The sequence below is a fragment of the Protopterus annectens genome, chromosome 4.part0, assembly GCF_019279795.1.
Source record: "Protopterus annectens isolate FY-2018-M chromosome 4.part0, PAN1.0, whole genome shotgun sequence".
Lineage (NCBI taxonomy): Eukaryota > Metazoa > Chordata > Ceratodontiformes > Protopteridae > Protopterus > Protopterus annectens.
Window position 1 is genome coordinate 784,470,530 of NC_056733.1, and position 22,116 is coordinate 784,492,645.

The following is a 22,116-nucleotide window of genomic DNA, read 5'->3' on the forward strand; positions in this document are numbered from 1 at the left end:
AAGCAAACAGGTCCACCTCTGGTGTCCCCCATCTGTTTCCCAAAAGCTTGAATATTTTGGGTTCCAGTTTTCATTTGTTTGGGTCCATGAGATTTCTGCTTACGTCATCTGCCAGTGAATTTAGTTTGCCTGGCAGGAACTGAGCTTGTAGGTGCACTTGGTTGCTCAAGGCTGTGTTCCACAGAGCCACGGCTATTCTGCAGAGTGGGTAGGAATGTGTTTCCCCTGCTTGTTTATGTACCACATAACTGTGGTGTTGTCTGTCTTTACCAATAGGTGTCCTGGAAGAATAAGGCCTTTGAAGGCTGTCAGAGCATTCTGTACAGCTAACATTTCTTTTTGATTGATATGCAGGTGCATCTGCTTTGGGTTCCATTTGCCCTGAATGCACTGCCCTACCATGTGAGCCCCTGTGCACCGTCTAATGCGTCTGTTGTTAGGGTTTGGGTGGCAGGGGGTAGAGTGAAAGAGAGTCCCTTGTTGTGGTTGCAGGCCTCTGCCCACCAAAGAACCCTGTCCTTAGACAAGGAATGATAGAAATTATTGTTTCCAGGTCCTGAGAAGGTTGACACCATAGACTTTTTAGATACTATTGAAGTTTCTTCATATGCAGTCTTGCATATGGAATTAACAGAATGCAAGAGGCCATGAACCCCAGAGCTTGCAGCATTTTCCTTGCAGACAGCTGGGTCTTTGTGGCCATTAGGCTGAAGTAAATTGCCAAATAAATTTATTTCTCTGGAGTGAGAAATGCCATCTGGGTAGTTGTGTTCAAGCTTGCTCCCAGGAATACAATCTGTTGGAAGGGTACTACGTGTAATTTATTTTTGTTGATGGTGTACCCCAGTGAAGTTAGAAGTCTCGTTACAAATGCCAGGTGTGTAGTAGCAAGTCCTGACTTTCCGCCTGAATCAAGCAATCGTCCAAGTATGGGTAAATCTGAATACTTCTCTGCCTGCAAAATGCAATGGCTGGAGCTAGGCACTTTGTGTATACCCTGGGCGCAGTAGATAAGCCAAAGGGAAGTGCAGAGTACTGATGGTGCATAGAGCCTGCCCTGAAGCGAAGGTATTTCCTGCAAGATTCCCTTATGGGGATGTGCAGGTAAGCTTCTTTTAAGTCTAGGGTTGCCAGCCAGGCATCCTTGGCTAACATAGGAAGCAGCTGTTGGAGAGTTAGCATTTTGAATTTTGGAACCACCAGAAAGGTGTTGAGAATAGACAATTCCAGGATAGGACGCCAGGAGTTTTCTTTTCTGGGAACCAGGAGCAGTCCTGAATAAAAGCCTTGACCCCTTTGTTCTGCTGGGACAGGTTGAATAGCCTTGGGGCTCCGCACACTGGTTTGGGGGGAGGTCTGGCTATCCACTTAGGGTTGGGAGTGAGTGGAAGTGCAATCTGTATCCTAGGGAAACAATGTTTAAAGCCCATTTGTCTTGGGCAATGTATTCCCAGTTTTCTGCATGCAGGGTGAGTTTTCCTCCTAAAGGTGCAAGTACTTGAGCAAGGCTTGGGGGAGTTCAGGATAAGTCATTGTGCAAGTTTACCATAGGGGATGTGGCTTACTACTCCCTGTTTTGGGCATGGGAGCACTCCACTGCTTAGATTTGTGCATAACCTGAGACTGTAGTCTTGGGGGTCTGCTGCTTCTGGGTTTGGACTGACAAGGCCTGGAAGGGACTGGAAAGGACCAGTTCTTTGAAGGCCAATGCCTACTGAATCTAGGTGGCTGTACTTGTAAGAAATCTTTAACAGTTTGCATAAATTTAACTTTCTCCTCCATCCTTTTGAGAACTTTTTCTGCTTTATTGGCAAATAGGCGCTCTTGGTTTAAGGGTGCATCCAGTAATTTTGCTTTGACATAATCTGGCAAGCTTTGTTCCTTAAGCCAGGCATATCTTCTAAGAACAGACCCAGTGATCTGTTGTTACTCAAGGCATCAAAACCACACTGCAAAGTATGTTTACCAACTTGGTCAGCAGAATGCATTAACTCTTGTAAATCTTTGTGTTCTGAACAGTCGGGAATCAACATCATTTTCTGTTTAATTAGCCCCATAACATGCTGCTGATTATTTAACATATGAAACTGGCAATTTAAAGCCCTAATGACCAGAGTAGCAAAGGTGTATACCTTCTTACCCCATCTGTCTAAAGCCCTAGAATCTCTGTTAGAAGGGGTAGGATTCTTGGCAGTAGTAGCCTTAATGCCTTTTGATCCTTGAGAAATGGTCTCTGGATCCGCAGTAGGATTCTTGAAAAGGAATTTGTGAGTCAGGTACTCTATAGTATCTGTCAGGTTTCCTGGGAGCTGGAGGCAAAGTATCCAGGGTAAGGCTGGATTCCAAGAAAACATCATCTACAATCTCCAGAACAGGAGGGATAGCTAGAGGCCTGCGCTGAGGCAGGTTTAAAAATTCCCCGAGTCTCTTTTTGGACTATGAGTAATCCTGGCTTTCCCAGAGGAAATGCTCCCTAAGGGTATGCAGGGTTTCACCCAAAAGAAAAATATTCTGCAGGGGAAGCAGAGGGAATGGAATCCTCTGCATCAGAATCCTCATAGGTAGATAAGGGTATGTCCTGGTAGTCAGAAGGAACAGAGATATCAGATTCCTGATCAGAAGAATCAGAAGGAAAATCAGTTCTAGGTGTCTCTGAGGGGGAATGCTAGCTTCCCCTAAATTAAGGTAATAAGGTCTTCAGCCATTCTAATCATTTGTTTTTGAGGCCTGTGGGCCTGAGAATGTGCTTTGGTCATCGGTTTCCTAGGTGTGGTGCAAACTTTAGGCCTGAGAAATTCGGTATTTTTGGATTGAAACAAAGTCGTCGGTTTAATATGAAAATCGGTAGGCCTGAATACACCCTCGGACCCATCCAAGGTAGAAACATCCGCAGGTTCCATAGTCAAAGAAGCATCTCGCGGCATACTGGACTCTGAATGGGTCTCAGTAGAGGGCTCCGAATCTGTAGAAGTGGGTATCAGGGGCTGTGAAAGCACCTCACTGAGTACCGGTGGGCTGGCGACTAGCTTAACAGTAGCATCATTGGCAGTTTTGGACCTATGCAGTCTGTCTCTGTCTTTATCCTTACGTTTTTTTTGGGAGATCGGTAGTCGGATGGCTTACTCACGCCATTTCAGAGTAAGGAGATTGAGAGCAAAAGTATTTGGCTACAAAAATTGCCTGACAATGGATAGTTTGGGCGTTGAACAAGGCACAAAACCGACAGCGAGGGACATTGTGGTCTGGGCCTAAACAGGTGACGCAGTAAGAATGAAAATCTCTACAAGGTATTTGCTTTCCACAGGCAAGATAATTACTAATTTTTTCTGACATCGGTTAGAGCAAGAAAAAAGGATCTCCAATGGGGTAATTATCTTTTAGAAGACTTCAGGTCTGAAACTTGAAAACGAAAATTTCAGGAGTCTGCCGACCGGCACGTGCGACCTGCTTCTGCTTCGGGCACCGCACGGCAAGAAAGACTGATGTAATGGCATCGACTGCATGTTTTATACTCCTGACGTCATGGAAGAAGCGACAGCATCTGACATAGAAATCCCAAGACTCTGGTATTCAGGCTGGTTGAGGGCTACCTGCAGGCAGATAACCCAAATGTGATGACTGCAACCGTGAAACATGAAGAAAATCTACTGAGCACACCTTCAAATATGTTGTGTGCAGTATCTTATCTACTTACATTCTGAAATACCCAAGATTCAGATAACTAGTACAAGTGTTACTACAGCAGTGTTGCTCACTGAAAAGAAGATCAACTCTGAATTTTTAATTTCATAAAGTAATACAAAAACACTGCGACCAAAAATGTCCTATTTTCCTAACTGGCAGTAGCTTTTGAGATGACTACAAAACAAAGAATGGTTGTGTGGACACAGCCTTGCATGATGGCCAGAGACACCCCTCAGAAAATCATTTTTGTAGAGAGATACAGTGCACATGGTAGTAAGAAGGAAGTGGAGTTGGGTTATATGACTTAAAGTTGCAGATTACTGTATTAATTTTTGGTCAGCATATGGAATTCAGGAGCATAAATAAGTAGTGAATGTTATGCATAAATCCTAGATGAAATGCTTAGGGAAGAAATGAAAAGTGCTGACGTGGTTTATTGAGTCTATATAATTTCCGTGAAGGGTTACACCGTCAAATGGCACTGCATTGAAAATGCAGTCCACCAAGCCCCCACACCCCACAATGATTTTATATATATATATATATATATATATATATATATATATATATATATATATACACACACACACACACATACATAGATATCAACTCCGAGAATCCACTACAGTGGAGAAAAGGGCAAACTTCCTGATTCCATTATAACACTGTTCAACAGACTGCATTTTTGATGCAGTGCCACTCAACAATGCGTCCATTCGCAAAAATGGTAGAGACCTGGTTTAACTCTAAAAGGCAAGTGAACTTTTATGATTTCAGTTTCATTTGCAAAGCCCCATCAATTACTTAGTTTTCACTAATTCTGCATCACTGAGACTGCATTCTGGTAAGTGACACATGACAAAATAACTTACATCTGATAAAGAAAATCCATGAAACGTGTTGAGAGATCTTCCATAACTTTAATGTTTTGCAGGTACTTAAGTAGAACTGGAAGACTGACACTATTTCAGTTAAGTACTTCTTATTAAGTCAGTGATGATTTCAGCAGTAGTAATGGTCATGGTGAGGGAGAAATCAGGTTCACAGCCAGTAAAAACCAAGGATGTGACTGGTCTTCTTACTTTGCTTTCAATACAACCTTTGAGATTAAAGGAGAAGAATAAAACGTACATCAATACCTGGTTCAACAGATTTCCAAGATGGCACTGTGTCTTCCTCATATCCATGTTTGAGGAATCAGGAGAATACAACATGTGTACCACAGAGATCTTAAACTTCCTTAGTTTAACAGTTTACTATTGAGAGAACTGTCTGAATGAATGGATCACTGGCCATCTTGTGAGACTTATGAAAGCTTTTCACTAACCAACACTAAATCTATTAATGTCTCCTAGGAAAGCCACTGAGAGAGCCAAAAAAAATTCTAAAACAGAACACTGTTATTAGAAAGTGGAACAATGTAGACAGAGGACCAATCTGGATTCACAATAGCTAATCATAAGTTTAACTCATCCAAATAGCATTCACTAAGAACAAACTTCTTTAAGGAGGTGGACCACAATCCCCTTTAAATATACAGACTACCCCTAAGGCTGCACTTATTTAAGGGAAAAGGAGCTCAAACTTGATGACTGCCATAACAACAAGTTGAGCTTATGAGGAGATAAACCAGTTAGAAAACAATTAAGTGAAGTAGATTGATTTATTTCCTTAGTTGCACAAATGCTAGAGCTAAACACCTGGAAAATACTGCTGGGACTGTGAACAATCCAAATGGCAAAGTTGATAACTGAAAACTATGACTACTTATCTAAAATGCAAGTAATTTTTGAGAAGATCTTACTAGAACATGAAGATTTGCATCGTCCAAGCCCAGTGTAGCCATAAAAAACTATTGACTTAGGGAATTAAATACTGTCTTTGGGATACCAACCCTGAAAGGTTTTGCATGCATAAACTTATTCAGATCTGAAAAGTCTAAAACTGCTCTTAAGGTGCTGCTGTTAGGACCATAGTTCCATAGATGTTTACTAGGCTAACAACCACAATGGCCTTTTTAGGCCTAACCATGCATCCCAAATCTCTGACAAGTATCAGAAATAATGTGAGGTAAAACATCCTCTAATCCAAGTAGGAACTCTCAGGACAGTATTATTTGACAGCAAATGATTCATCAACTACAGGATCAAATAAACTTGATGAGAGTTGGAATATGTGGGGACTAGATACCCTTGTGATTTCTGAACCAACTTTATGACATAACCCAATTGAATGGTATGCAACATTTATGGTTTGTGGCAATCTGTTACCAGACAAAAAGAAAGACTGAAACTTGCTGCCAAGGAAAATAGTGAACATGAAAGTGATTTTTGAAGATGTCTTGCTGTATATCTTCTTTCCTACTGCAGTTGAAATATAGGTTCACAGATGTATTCTAGGCTAATAGCCCTGGAGCCTTTACAAGCCAAGCCCATAGGATTACCCTGGCATCATGCCATCCGACCTAAGTTCCCAGTGCCTCTGTTGAGTAGAGCCACTGGAGTGATCCCTGGGGTGAATTTTCTATTTCCCATCCACTCATTAAGATTTCTCTTGAAGAGGGCCAGTGAGGTGCTCTGTTTGACATGTATGGGAAAAGTCTCTTCTATAGCATGGGCAGTCTCTGTGTTATGAACCTGTCCCTCCAGCACATTCTGTTGATTGTGGTAATGAGGTTGAGGTCTCAGGAGCATGCAGTGCAGAGGGCTTGGGATTTCTTTAAATGTAGCATTTCTAACAGAGCTGGGTCAGACATGGCTTTGTAAGTCAAGCAGAGATCGCCTCTAAGTAGGCGATATAAGAAAGAGAATAGTTGGAGATTTTTGAGTCTGTCCATATAGGACAAGTGTTTAAGGCCTAAGATCCTCTTTGTGAGGTACTTTTGCGCCTCTCCAGTTGCTGCAGGTGTCTAGTGAGGTACATACCAAATGGGGCATTGTACTCAATGACTGGCCTAATGAGGGAAGAGCAGAGGGAGACAATGACCTCTTTCTTCCTGGATGCAAAACCCTTAGTAATGAGATGTGCCACATAGAAGGACATTCTGACCACAGTGGCAATGTGGTGGTCAAAAGAGAGGTTGCTGTCAACCTGTGTTCCTAGTTTTCTAATAACACCTTCTGTGTTCAGTGGAATACCATCGATGTGGTAATTCATGGGAACCGGGTTTTTCCCAATTTGGATGACAGCACATTTTTTGGCACTGAGCTTAAGGCCATGGTTCTGTCACCAGTCGTTGGTCTAAGTGAGACCTTGCTGTAGGATGTCAACATCACTTGGGGAGTTAATAATAGCTCCCAACTTGCAATCGTCTGCAAACTTTGTTAGCCAGAGTCCCTTCGTGTTGGTCTGGACTTCAGAGAAGAAGATACCAAACAGGAGAGGACCCAAGAGCGAACCCTGTGGGACTCCAATCGTGACTGGTTGGCAATCTGACTTGGAGTCAGCTACTTTCACACTGTGGGTTCTCTCTGTGAGCCAGTTTGCAACCCACCTGGTGATATAGGGGTTGATGCCCAGCATAGTGAGTTTTTCTATGATTCCTGAGTGGGGAATGGTATCAAAGGTTTTGGCCAGATCAAGGTAGGCTTTATGAACCATATTGCCTTCATTCACAGCTCTGGTGACTGACTGAAAGAAGTTGACCAAGTTGAGCAGGTATGATCTACCCTTCACAAAACCAAACTGTGTGGGATTCAGAGTTTGGAGATTCCCTATATCCTTGTTTATTAGGTCTTTGATGATGTGTTCCATAGCTTTGCATATCAGACTTGTCAGGCTAATGGGGCGATAGTTCCCAGAGTCTGTAGTCACATACATATGTTTGTGTGTATATATATATATATATATATATATATATATATATATATATATATATATATATCTATATACAGAGAGAGAGAGAGAGAGTGAGACACACACACACACACACACACACACACACACACACACACATGCACACATATGGGTCTGCCTAAGAAGATCAAAAGCCCATCGAATATAACACGACAGAGACAAGATGAATGAAACCATAGACGCACAAAAACTTAAAAGAACGAATGCCACAAAACCGAAAGTGAATTATTGACTTTTCTTAAGTAGTTCCACTTTAAGAAAGAACGTCATGCTGTACATGCAAACTGCACCAGGCGGTACTCGCGCAGATGTGCACGTGCTATGGGTGTTTACCCTTTTTTCAATGTAGTGCGATGTTGGAGTTGGTATATTTAATTTGCAGGGGGTGTAATCCCACGGCAAAAATATAACAATACTATTTTTACGGTCCAGGACTGTTGTGTAGTGGGTGCGATGTGTGGGAATGGTGGGATATGGTGGTAAAACTTCAGCGTCTGTTTTCAGTTTTGTGGAGTTCGTTCTTTTAAGTTTTCATTCGTACTTTTGTGGTTTCGCTCATCTTGTCTGAGTCATTTCAATCTTCTCAGGTAGACACACACACATATATATATATATATATATATATATATATATATATATATATAGACATACATATACATATATATACATACATACACATACATAGACACACACACAACACACACATATATATATATATATATATATATATAAATATATATATATATATAAATATATATATAAAATATATACACATGCACGCACACACATGTGCGTGTATGTGTGTTAAGAATATCTTGTTTCAGGCTCTTAGGTTTATTGGCAAATACCATGCAACAGACCAGTTAAGCCATTTGAAGCATAGCCACTGAAGTCCTATCGGTACATTTAACTATTTGCTCCACCTGTCCAGGTTGTCCAAAAGCTATATGACTATGACTATGACTAAAGCAGGAAAAATAGTGCATTTCTGATTCTGAAGACTGAATGGAAAGGAAAGACAAAAATGTTTGATTTGTTTGATTTACTCCATCTGGGTGTTCTGGATATGACCACACCATCTGTACTTAAAATGTGAACAGATAATACTTTCTAATCAGCTTCCACATTAGGCCAAAGTACAGCCTTTAAAACTAGCAAGGTTGTGGAACTGTAGAGGTAAAACGTTTCTCCTCACCCCCAAGGCTGCACAATCTCAGTAAGTATATATACAGACAGAGCACTGTAAGGGAAGGAGTCTTGCTTCCTTCCAAAAATACTATTACTTTGTTTTTACATTACAGCTGAAGTTATGCACAGTCATTGCAACTTCTTTATGCATGCTCTGAAATAACATGGATCACTGATTAGCCAACAATCCACCGAATCTCTTTTACATCTTCAATGACTGAGACAGCCGTGATGTTTGCTTTAGTGCTTGCAAAGTGGGAATGACATGAAGAATATCTGCCTTAATCAACTACAGCTGATTACAGCAAGAAAATACTGAATATGGTAAAATTGTTACGCCAGTAATTAAATCCTCATAATACAAATATTTCCCACAGACGTTTGCAAAAGCTGCTAAATAATGATTATATGTGAAATATAAAAGAAAAAAATATTTTACAAAGAAAGCGACAAAACTGTTTCCTAAAACTAGTTTCTAAAGAACTACAGATCACTTGAGTACAGAACTCAGTAAACTCCTTCCTTACAGTGATTCTGTATCACTTCCACATCTATTTACGGTTTTCTCAATGTAAATCAGACTTTATAAGGCCACACAACATTATTTTCAACCTCTGCATATCAGCTAGTAACATCACATAAACCGGGAGGTGTTGTTTCTTTTCTATGATACTCCTTACCTATCCCATGCTTCTCCATTAAAGAAATGAGCTCTGCCTCAGTCAAATAATCAGGTGGATTGGTCTGCTTCTCCAATAATTTCACTTCATCCAGCTGAAAAACGTCTCCCCTCTCACAAGTTGGAAGATTCTCTTCTAAAGGAATGCTCTGCCATGGCATCACTTCAGTGTAACCTGTGGAAAGAGACCTTTAATCAGGCAAACTGCCAAGACTGACCATAAAAAATAATGTTTACAATTTGACAGTAGTTGCCATCTGCTAGAGCCAGGGTCACTCATGACTTGTTACTAATACTTTTAGAAACTGCTTGCATTGCTATCTAGTGCTGCATCACACATTCAACTTTTGTTCCAAGTGAAAAGTGACAAATAAGTGGTTTCTTTGTCCAAACATTTGGTAATAAACAGGGAAGTAAACATTGCCACTTCACACATCCCAGCAGTAAACACAACATAACCACTATTTCATTTAACAGTTCTTTTTAAAAAATGAGAATTTCTGAAAAGGTTACAAAACATGGGCGCACGTTTAATAATTTTTTGATATATTCTCTCACTAGCTACAATTAAGGAGTAATAGTATACAAACCAATGATCCATCTTGAGCAACTAGATGCACAACTTCAGTATTCACTAAATATGGCCCTTTATAGAAACATTTTAAAGGTAGTGCTTTCCTAACTTTAACACACATTTGTTATCTTTCACAGTGACATCTATAAAGCCCTGGTGATGCTAGGGCTTGTCAGATCAGCAATACTGCACATTTCTCCAGAACATATACTCCTCATATTTGTGTGCCTTTCTTGAAGGTTGGGCGTCAGGCTGGCAACTTCGGCACTGTAAAAATCCACTGCCAATCATTAGCGGACCGGAGTTCCGCTGTGGAGACCCCTAACCGGGAAAAGCCGAAAAACTTTTATATACTCCCCATATTTACGCCAGACTTGGAATATTCTGGATGGTTCTATATTCTGGTCTGTACATTATTTGCTGGGTATTATTAGCTAAGTCTTCGATATTTACCACTGAACTGACACCACATACACATTATGTTGTTTTAATTGCACTTGGTCCAGCAGTCAAGACAGCTGAGACACTTAACAAAAATGCAAAGGCTGAGAAATCATTAAAAAGATAACGTTCCATGTTTGTTGTCCATCTCGCTGTTCATTCTTACAATGATGGGTTCGGAGACAATTCTCGGCTTCGACTCGGACGAAAACATAGCTGAAAGTCTCAAACCTGGCTCGTGACAAGAAGGTATCCCACAATGCAGTGGTGCAATTCCCTAGACCTAGTTTGCTGCTACTACTGAATATGTACACTATACACACACACATATATATATATATATATATATATATATATATATATATATATATATATATATACACACACACACACACACACATATATATATATATAGATATATATATATATATATATATATATATATATATATATATATATATATATATATACATAAATATATACTATACCTAATAGAAGGAGAAACAAACTGAAACAAAGAACTCCTGAAAGTAATAAAACATCCACCAGGTCCACAAGGAGTCTTTGGCAGGGGGAAGGAGAGAGGGTTCAAAACAATGAACGGCAAGATGGACAACAAACATGGAACGGTATGGTGAGTACATAACTTCTTTATGTTATGTTGTCCTATCCCGCCTTCATTCTTACAATGAAGGGACAGCGTCCCTAGCACCTTACACCTTTAAGCTCCATGGAACCAAAGGAAACCGTGTCCCTGGAGACCAAATCCATTTTGTAAAGCGTGATAAAAGTATGTGGAGTGGTCCAAGTAGCTGCTGCACAGATATTATCCATGGGAATTCTGGCTTGAAAGGCAGATGACGTAGCCATTGCTCTGGCGGAATGAGCTTTCACTTTGAAAGGTAAATCTCTGTGATTTGAGGTATGAATTAAAGTAATACAAGTTGCTGATAGTCTTCTAGCAGAAGTCATAGCCACCAGAAATAAGGTCTTCCAGAGGTCTGAAAAGGTGGGGGGCTCAAAAGATAGTAACGTGAGATGTGAGATGAGACAGTACACCTTTAAGAAGGCCTGCAGCCTGTGTGACATTAAAGAGAGAGAGAGATCACCAATGTGGAAATTTGATATTGCAGGTGTTCAGCCAAACATTCTAAAATAGAATGGATAGTTGCAGAAAAAGGATCAATGTTCCTCTTTTGAGCCCAAAAGGAAAACCTTTTCCATTTGCTAGAATACAGTTTTCTAGTGGAAGCTTTATGAGAGGACATTAAGATATGTTTGACTGCAGGAGTGAAATTGTGAAGCCTGACTAAATTGGGAAGTGGAGCAGCAGCCAAGCTGTCAATTGTAGGGTGTGGAGAGAAGGATGAAGCTCCCCTGACATATGAGTCAGCAGATCTGGCACTAGGTCCAGAGTCCAAGGCTTCTCCTGAAGATGAGGCCAAGGCCAGAAAGGAGCAATGAGAATTATCCTGCTTCAGTCCCAAGGGTCAATCGTGACCAAGTGTGTCTCTTGGTGTCTTCCCCGGAGGGGAGATTAAGGTAAAGTACTTGCTGCACTTGGCATTCATGAGAGTGGCAAAGAGATGGCGGCAAGGCTGACCCCATGTTCGGAAAATCATTTCTGCTACATTCTGATTGAGAGACCACTCGTGAGGCATTAAGATTGCTCTGCTCAGCTTGCCCACTATCACGTTGGACTTCCCCGGAATGTGTGTTGCTATAAGAAAGCACTAGGAAGAAACTGCCCATTGCCAAACTCTTAGGGCCTCTCGACAAAGGGGGTAAGATGTGGTTCCCCCCTGCTTATGTACCAAACCACCCTAGAGGGAGAGAGAGTCATGAAGTGCTTGCAACACAAGACGCACTGTTCTCATCTCTAGGACATTTATATGCAAGTGAGCCTCATGTTCTTGCCATGTAACTTGGACTGTTCTTCCCAGATAATGACCCCTCCCATCCTATCTGGGAAGCGTCCATGGTCACTGTAGCTATCAGATGATGTGAAACAAATGGTCTCCTTATGGTCACGAGTGGAGTGTATCCACCATCTTAAGTCTTTCTTGCATGACTCCGTTAATCTGATCAGGTGAGACATTGGAAGCTCTTGAAGTGACCATTGGGAGAAGAACAGCCATTGAAGGATCCTCATGTACATTCTGGCAAGAGGGACCAGTGTAATCATGCAATCCATTGTTCCTAGTAATCTTAGAATTATCTTTGCTTTCACTTTGGTCTTGGGAAGGAAGTGAAGTATCTGATGCCTAAATGCTACAACTCTTTCTGTTGGAAGACATGCTACCATAGAGGAGATGTCTAGATCTGCACCTATAAATCTAGTATGTTGACAAGGCAACAAGGCAGATTTTTGAAAATTGACTGTAATACCCAGCTGATTACAAATGTCCAAATGTAACAAAAAATGTAAATGTAACAAAGTTAGATCCCTGGCTTGTTGGAGTAGATGCTTGGTGGTGGCAGATAGGAGCCAGTCATCTAGACAGGGAAACACTCGGAATCCTAGATGCCTCAGGTGAGCCGTGACTACTGCCATGCATTTGGTGAACACGCTGGGAGCTGTAGTGAGACCAAAGGGCAGAGCTCGGAACTGGTAATGACTGGCTCCCAGCCGGAAACTTAAGTACCTTCTTGATGCCCTATCCATTTTTATGTGGTAGTAAGCATCTTGAAGGTCTATCGAGTACATCCAATTGTCTTTCCCTAAAAAGGTAAGTATAGACTGCAGTGTCACCATTTGGAACTTTGACTTTTTGACAGATTCATTTAATTTGCTTAGGTCTAATATGGGCCCCAGTCCCCTGTTCTTTTTGGCACCAAAAAGAATCCTATTTGGTCTGCGGGGACTTGACTCTTTTGTGCAGCAACTTTTGAATCTCTATGGTTGCTTGCTCCCTTAGATTGGGTGGAACATCTGGGATTGTTCTGGTCTGTGGAACAGGATTGGAAAATGGGATGGAGCATCCCCTGGATATTATTTTTAGTACCCATTTGTCTCTTGTGATATCATGCCAGGCTTCTGGGTACATGGATAAATGTTCACTGACTGCCTCCAAAGTAGATCAGTTGGGCCTCCTTTCAGGAGCGCTGATAAGGGCGTCCGCGAAATGAATCACGGTCACCCTGGTTTTGCGGTCCCCCTCTGCCTCTGGGGCAACGTCTACTGTTATTGCCTCCCCCTCTGCCCCTGGGGAAGGATTAACCCCATGGATCCTGGAAAACACTCTGGGATCTTTTGAACCACATTTATCCACTCTTCTGGTCTTTACGATAAGGTCTTGAAGGTACAGAAAGATGTACTCCAATGACAGAGAGAGTTTTCCCTTCCTGCTCACACCATGTCAGAGTGTCTTTTATTTTGGGTCCAAAGAGTGAGGAACCATCAAGGAAACTCCAGAACATCTGCTGCATAGGATATGAGCCATGGAGTTGACATGTAAAATGGGCAGTAGACAGCTGGGAGGAGACCTTCTCATTCACTCCTGCAGCTAATGAACCTTGTAGAGTATCTCCTAGCTCTTTCAGGAGATCTCTTTGTAGCCTTGTAAAGTGGGATAGGTAGTTCAGAGTTTTCAGTGAGAATGTTGCTGACGAAAAGACACACTTCCTGTATCTGTCCATCATTCAAGAGTCTTTATTCAGAGGATGAACAGATGAGGAAGTCTCTGAAAGTTCCTTCTTGGTGGCAAAATCCTTTCCCGAAGGAGCTGACAAGAATTTGTTTGGCCTCAGAGGGACTGGCTTCATAGTGTCAGTTGACTCCCACACCTTTTGACTAACCAGGTCCATTAGCTCATCGAAAGGCAGAAACACCCAGGAGGCTGAAGGTTGAGATCCAAAAGCCTTTAGGTACACTGACTCCTCATCAGAAGGGATGGTGGTCTGCCAGCTGCCTCTCTGCTTCAGGATCTCTAGAATATCTGCAAATGAGATATCATCAGAGGATGACCATGGGAACCCTTTGACTCATTGTGGTCAGTGTCAGAAGTGACAGACTCATCTGGGTCTCTCACGCTTCCTCTTGCAAAATTCTTTCTTCTGTAGTCGCCTCAGAAGGATATTCTGGGGAGGCCTTGGAGATCTCTGCTATCCTGTGGAATGGGTGGTGCTGAGACAGTAGCCAGTGCCTTAGGGGGAAGAGTACTAGTATCCTTCTGTGGTGCTGAATGGGAAGACACACTCATCAGGAGACAGAGGAAGGCACAGTGGTAGAATCGGCACAGAAGAGGATCAGGGCCGAGAACCCAGACTCTCCAAGGCGCACCGACAGAGTCGGAGCAGATGTGCTCCATGAACAATGAAGGGACTGAGCCAAAGATGCAGGTGAATGTCTTTTTTGAGACTTTTCCTTTTTAGAGGAAGAACTATGGATAGCTTCTTCAAAACTTGGCTTTAAGAACCTTTTCATAATCAGTTTGTTTCTCCTTTCATGAAGTACTCTTGCACTGAAAGAGTGACAAAAAGTGCAGTCTTCTTGTAGGTGAATAGCACTAAGGCAATAAACACATATAACGTCCATCAGTGATGGACATTTTTTGTGAGCACTTCTGGCATTTCTTTTAAGCCTGAAGGCTTATGTTCTCTCTCTTTTGGGTCTTTAGACATGGTTAAGGTACGACTGCAACAACAACAATAACAATAAGAAAAATTTTGCTATTGAACAGCTAAAGCTACACTGAACAGTAACTATGACAACCAGGGAGAAAAAATAGGGCCTCTAACTTAAATGGTCCTATTTTCTAGACAAGACAACAATTAACTACAAGCCCTCTAACTTAAACGGACAAACAGCTCTCTAACTTAAACGAGCTACTGAAAAACTTGACAGAAACAACAACCACTACCAAGGGATACCAGTAAGCCTACAAGGTGACGGCAAAAGCCATGCCAAAGGGGATAAAACTATCACTATCTACCAGTAATGCAATAAAATGCACAACAAATTAAATATAATTAGAAGATACGCTATTTACTAGCAAATATAACAGTTTACAGGAAAAATAAGAGAAAATTTGTCACAACTTAGCCACGGTCAATATGAGCGCATCTAACCTCGTAAAGCGACAAATGAGATCTGGGGAATTGCATCAGTGTATTGTGAGATACCTTCTTGTCACAAGCCAGGTTTGAGACTTTCACAGCTAATGTATTCGGCCGAGTCGGAGCCGAGAATCGGCTCCGAACCCATCATTGTAAGAATGAAGCCGAGATAGGACAACATAACATCTATAGTTTAGCAATAAATATTAAATAAAAATATAATGTTGGTAAATGTTATCTGGAAGGGGAAGAGAATTTAATTGCAAAGTATTTACATTCCATCTAGAACTGCTATTATAAAGCTTAGGATAATTTTGAGAGAAATAATAAGCTTTTAACAGGGAATGCTACTTATGGATGGGGACTGGAACCTGATTTGCAATAGTGAAGATGCATCTGGTGGAACTGGAAGGAAAAATATAACAAAAGAGGGTACAATGCTGAAGAAATACATCAGAATACTTAATATAGAAGGTGTGAATTCAGTACTAGGAACTTGGACAGAATTTCTGTATTACTCACAAAGGTATAACAACTGGGTTAGAATAGATATAAACTATACTTCACAGGAGCATGGCTATTTAAAATAACTATTTCAGATCCTAAGACAAAGATACAAGGTAATGAAGTAAAACTGAGACAATGCTTCCCTACTTGCTTATTAATATGATTCAGGAGTTATTAGGGAATGTGGAAACTTCTTTAAAAGGGATAGCTAGTAAATAAGATCAAAAGAAATCTGAGTTTAAAACCTGGCAGACATAAGAGGGAACAAGATATGGGAAAGAATAGGGGTTAACTAGAAGGGCTGATAAACATTAATGTACTGCAGAATAAGATGAAAGTCTCAGAGCAAGAGGAAAGTAACTGCAAAGCGCTGAAGGTGAAAATAAGGGAGTGTTTGGATAATATGCATCCGTTTAGAAAGGTTCACAATGACATTATGCAAAAGAAAGCAGGCGGCCATAGAGGTAATAGAGATATTCCAGGAATGTTATGAAGATTTGTAAAAAGCAGAGGAAAGTGGAAATTGAGAGAAGGCACACATGAAAACATTTATGGAAGACATAATTATGACGAAGTTAGAGGACGATAACTCTCAATAATTAATAACTAGGATAGGAAGGGATGAGATAAAAACAAGGAAGAATAATCAATCAACAAGGATGTCTCCAAGAACAGATGGTATTAATGTGGAAGTTGGGAAACAAATGTGATAAAGATCTGGAATATTTTGTTTAGCAGTACTTTAAAAAGGTCTGGGGTGGGGGTGTACAAGTACATTGGAAGAATGCTGTGGTGGCTGTATTACCCAAAGACAGTAAATACCATTCAGACTCAGATTCATATAGACCCATTTCAATTTTAGATCATGATTAAAAATTGTTTATATCTATTCTAGCTAAAGGAATAACAAAACATGTTGCCAAAGCTGATGGATAAGACCAAATTTCATTTGTGGAGAGAGGTAAACATGTGACAACAATGACAGAGAAATGATGATATAGAGGGAAGCAGAATATAAGAAAATACCGCTATTGCTAGTGGGTCTTGACAAATCGAAATTATTCAACAGATTTTTTTAAGAAAGCCAATGGTAGCATTTGTTTTCCCTGACAGAATAAAACAGGAGGATAAATGAAGGGCCAGAGACGAGAATTAAGGTGCGTGGGTTCCTCTTCAGAAAGCTTTGAATACAAAAACCAGGAAGGGGTGCCCTTCTTTCCCCCTTGTTATTTGCTTTACGTTCATAGCCACAGTCATAGAAAATAAGGGACTCTCATATTTATTTATAGATTATATTGATTTCTACTTGCAGAAAATGACATTTTACATCAGTTTCAAGTCTTATTGGATTATAAAACTAATGAAGATTAAACAAAGGCTAAAGCATTAATCAATGTACCCATGCATGAACTGGTTTGTCCATATTTATTGGGACATAATAAGATGAAGCATTTATGTGTATGGATTACAAAGAAATCTGTTATGGTAGCCAAGTATATGTGGGCAGAGACTAAACAAATAATACAACTGAGAAACTGGAAGCTCTTTAACATGGATATATGGACAAGTAAGATACAAGGAATGATTTTTTTTTTTTAGTCTCTTTAGTTTTACATACAGGTCAGGCATAACTTTATTAACTAGAGAAGTTGTGGATGATTAATAAAGGTGAAGAAATTTATTTTGAGGGGAATATGACAGGAAGTTGTTGTTTGTCTTGGATCTCTGGTCCACTAATGATTGGCAGCAGATTTTCATGGCATGCCCATTTACGCATGTCTTTCAAACCCCCATCCAACCGCGGGGAGGACCATGCAGACTCCACACAGAAGGCACTCCACTCACTCCAGCCGAGAATCGAACGGGAGATCCTCTTGCTATGAGGCAACAATGCTATTGCTGCACCACCGCGGATTATCACAGGAAGTAAGTTGGATAAATTGACCCTCCCCATAAAACAAGGTGGTTTAGGATTACCTGGCATGAAGAGATACTTTAGAACTATGCAGTTACGGCTCACATACAAAACACAAACAGAAGGTTATAAATCAAACTGGTAGGGATGAAGACGAAATAGGGGTGAAGTTCAAGAGACAAGGAGACAGCAGAAATGGGATGCAGGTCCTTAATGAGAATAATGGCAGCCATACAGAACATTATAGTTATAAAGCAGCAGAAAGTATTGTATGAGCTAATAAAATGCATTTTTATTAGTGGTTTACGGTTTTTGTAGTTTGTGGTGGCTTTTGATTTTATGAGCTGAGCTAATATAGGAATGAAGAAAGGAGATTTTGCAGAAAGGGACGACTGCAAGTAGGGTTAGACAAATAGACAAGACAGAGTTGGAATTTACAGGAGAAATAAACAAATAATTAAGTTTAGTTGAGGAAGCAAAAGAGTGGGTTGAGGCCAAGCAAAAGTTTGAGTTTGGACTGCTGGTTAGAGACTGCCTCCTCTACCAGCGAATGGTATCAGAGTGTACACAAAGAAAAAGTGGGAGACAATTAATAGAGCATACAAAATATTGTAGGTTAGAAAAGAGGGAAGAGAGACTGGAAAAGCAATTTGCAAAGGAACAATGGGAGGATATCTATAGATCAGACAGTTTAGGACCTTTGTTTATAAGTGTTTGCTCAGGTATTTTAATTTTTTCTCAGGTAGACAGCAAATGCTGACATTCCCAAAAGAGTATTTGGTCAGAAATGTTGAGGAATCATATGGTTGTAACTAAGGAAATTGTCCTTTTGAGCTGGAATATGGGATCTGAACTGCCTAGACACAGTAAGACCTTACTTAGTTTAATTCTACACACCGCTCAACTCTTACAGCAAGAAATCTGGACAAAGCCATAAATAAATGTGTGTCTTATAAACTTGGAAAGTTGATAGAATAGTAGGTTTTGGATTAGCATTAATTTTATGAAGGGTATAAAACCTGAAACTCAAATGTTTTTCATTAATTTCTATCTTCAATATTTAATGATTTGCCACTAATTTGCCAGACAAACACAATTTTATGAAAATCGAGCTAAAAATATCTGGCAAAAATCTGGACAGTTGAGAGGTATACTACTGGCTACTAAAAAAGCAATTGCTAGAAAATGGAAATTAAAATCTAAACCAACTGTAATTGAAGTACTGACTATTGTAAAGCAGGTAAAAAGAACTGGGGGTGGGATCTTTAGAAAAGGGCAGGAGCAAATTACATACAAATGTTTTTTTATGGGAAAGTCCGTGCAAAATAATGTTCAGTAGGAGTATGGTTTTACTGGGAGGCAGAACTTGAGCAATTTATGTAAGACTGGAATGAATGGAAATTGAAGAAAAAAATATGTACAAGGCATAAAAGCAACAACGGAAATGTTATGGTCTGCTTTCATTTTTATTATTAAGTACACCTATGTCACCTTTTAAAAATGACATGTTTTATAAAGATGTTAAATGTTTATGAGATGCGTGGAAAAAGGAAGAAGCAAATGACAGAAATAAATGTACTTGGATGGAATACTAATGCAGAATAATGATAACGAGGAGGAGGAGTGTGGTTTAATGCAAGGTAGCAATTGAGTAAATGATTGTTAAAAAGAAAACATATATACCTACTAGCTCTATACAAACCAGAAGTCGTGGTCCTAAATGAAACTTGGCTCAAACCTGAACACCACAATAAAATAGACCTGGTGAAAAAGGAGGCAGTGTTGCAATACTACTCCAAAACCACCTCACGATTGAACAAGTGCAATTCCCAAAACAAACAAATAATTATTGCAGGTGATATGGATATATAGGTAATATAATACTATCACTGAAAGCCTACTAAACTGGATGTCAACCTCCAGTCCATCTTGACTGGATTCTGCTATCAGACCCCACACATTGGCTCAACAATCAGGCTGTCTTCCTGACAGTCTGATGACCACAACAAACAACCCATCCTCAGAGTAGTACATAATAAAAAGACCTTCAGAGCTAATGAACTAATCAACTCACTAAAATGCTGCAACTGGACTCTCTTAAGACAACTACCTCTAGATGATGCCATGCAGTACTTCAACTCAACCTTCCTTGAAATACTAAACTGCCATGCACCCCCCAGAACCATTAGAATCAAAGCTAACTATGCCCCATGACTAACAAAAGATACTAAAACCATAATGAAAGAAAGGGACAAAGCCTGGGTAAAATTCCACAAACAAAAACCACTACCTTGAGACAGACGCTAAAAACTAACAAAACATGACAAAACTAATTACCATATAACCATACAAGAAAAATATGCTCACAACCATCAAAATTTCTGGGCCACTATAAATAATTTAACAAATTCTTTACTGAAACAGTCCTCCTCCTCAATTTTCCCTGGACCCAGTCCCCACTAATACAACTGTGAAACTCCTCAGAAAACTAAAACCAACCACTCTAGCAGCTGACAATCTACCTGCAAATAACAGCTGAAGCTATAGCCTATGCAGTGTTTATTCTTATAAACAGGTCAATATCAGAATGTAAAATCAAAAATATTAGAGAGTAGTTCATTCCCAACTAATGCAGTGCCTCCTAGAAATAATGGACTATTTGTATCCCCAATATTTTTAGACTTATCCAAAGCCTTTGATATGGTGAACCATAGTATGCTTCTAGAAACACTATCTTCCCTTAACATAAGCTCTTCCACCATATCCTGGTTCAACAACTACTTATCAAATCGTCAGCAGGCTGTTCTATGGCAAGAACAACTGTCCCCCCTACTACCTGTAGGCATAGGTGTCCCACAAGGGTCCAAACTAGGGCCTTTGCTATTCTCACTGTTTACTAACCAGATAGCTTCATCCGCACTCTCTGCCTCAGTACTGCAATATGCAGATGATACCACTATTATATGTGCCTCCCCACCTTCATTCTCTTTAGCCCTAGTAGATGATCTGCACTGAATAATGACTTTACCATAACATCTAAAGATAACATACAAATCATCCCAACAACACACACAAAACTATTAGGCGTTGAAATTGATAATAATCTAGAATTTGACTTACACATAGCCAAAACAATTAAGAAAATTAACAAAAAGCTCAATCTCCTATACAGGAACAGACAGTTAATCACTAAACCTACCAAAGCTACCTTAGCATGAACTCACCTCTTATCCATTCTCCTTTATGCCTCCCCTATCTTAACTAACCTTCGCCACACTGAACTAAGAAAATTTAAATCCTACTACAACAAGATTGTCAAGTTTGCTACCGATGCTTCTCATAGATCCCATCACTGTCTAGCTACTGATGCTTCTCATAGATCCCATCACTGTCTAAGCTACAGATGCTTCTCATAGATCCCATCACTGTCTAGCTACCGATGCTTCTCATAGATCCCATCACTGCCTAGCTACCGATGCTTCTCACAGATTCCATCACTGCCTAGCTACCAATGCTTCTCACAGATCCCATCACTGTCTAGCTACCGATGCTTCTCACAGATCCCATCACTGTCTTCTCACAGATCCCATCACTGTCTAGCTACCGATGCTTCTCACAGATCCCATCGATGTTTCTCACAGATCCCATCACTGTCTAGCTACTGATGCTTCTTCATAGATCCCCCATCATCGTCTAGCTACTGATGCTTCTCATAGATCCCATCACTGTCTAGCATGCTTCTCATAGATCCCATCACTGTCTAGCTGCCAATGCTTCTCATAGATCCCATCACTGTCCAGCTGCGATGCTTCTCATAGATCCCATCACTGTCGATGCTTCTCATAGATCCCATCAGTCTAGCTAACGATGCTAAGCCTGCATCCATCACAGTCTAAGCTCGATGCTTCTCATAGATCCCATCTAGATCCCATCACTGTCTAGCTACCGATGCTTCCCATAGATCCACAGATCCCATCACTGTCTAGCTACCAATGCTTCTCACAGATCCCATCACTGTCTAGCTCGATGCTTCCTCATAGATCCTCACTGTCTGTCCAGCCCGATGCTTCTCATAGATCCCATCACTGTCTAGCTACCGTTGCTTCTCATAGATCCCATCACTGTCTAGCTACCGATGCTTCTCATAGATCCCATCACTGTCTAGCTACCGATGCTTCTCATAGATCCCATCACTGTCTAGCTACCAATGCATCT

At 40.5% G+C, this 22,116-nt stretch overlaps 1 protein-coding gene across 4 annotated transcripts in view; it reads right to left on the minus strand.

Annotated features, from left to right (window-relative positions):
* Window positions 1-22,116, minus strand: part of TOP3B (DNA topoisomerase III beta) — a 1,356,925-nt gene that overhangs the window by 533,634 nt on the left and 801,175 nt on the right. For all 4 annotated transcript variants that reach the window (XM_044068737.1, XM_044068738.1, XM_044068739.1 and 1 more), the window contains one exon: window positions 9,408-9,581. In XM_044068737.1, the coding sequence (XP_043924672.1) occupies window positions 9,408-9,581 (174 nt within the window). The remainder of the gene's footprint in view (window positions 1-9,407; window positions 9,582-22,116) is intronic.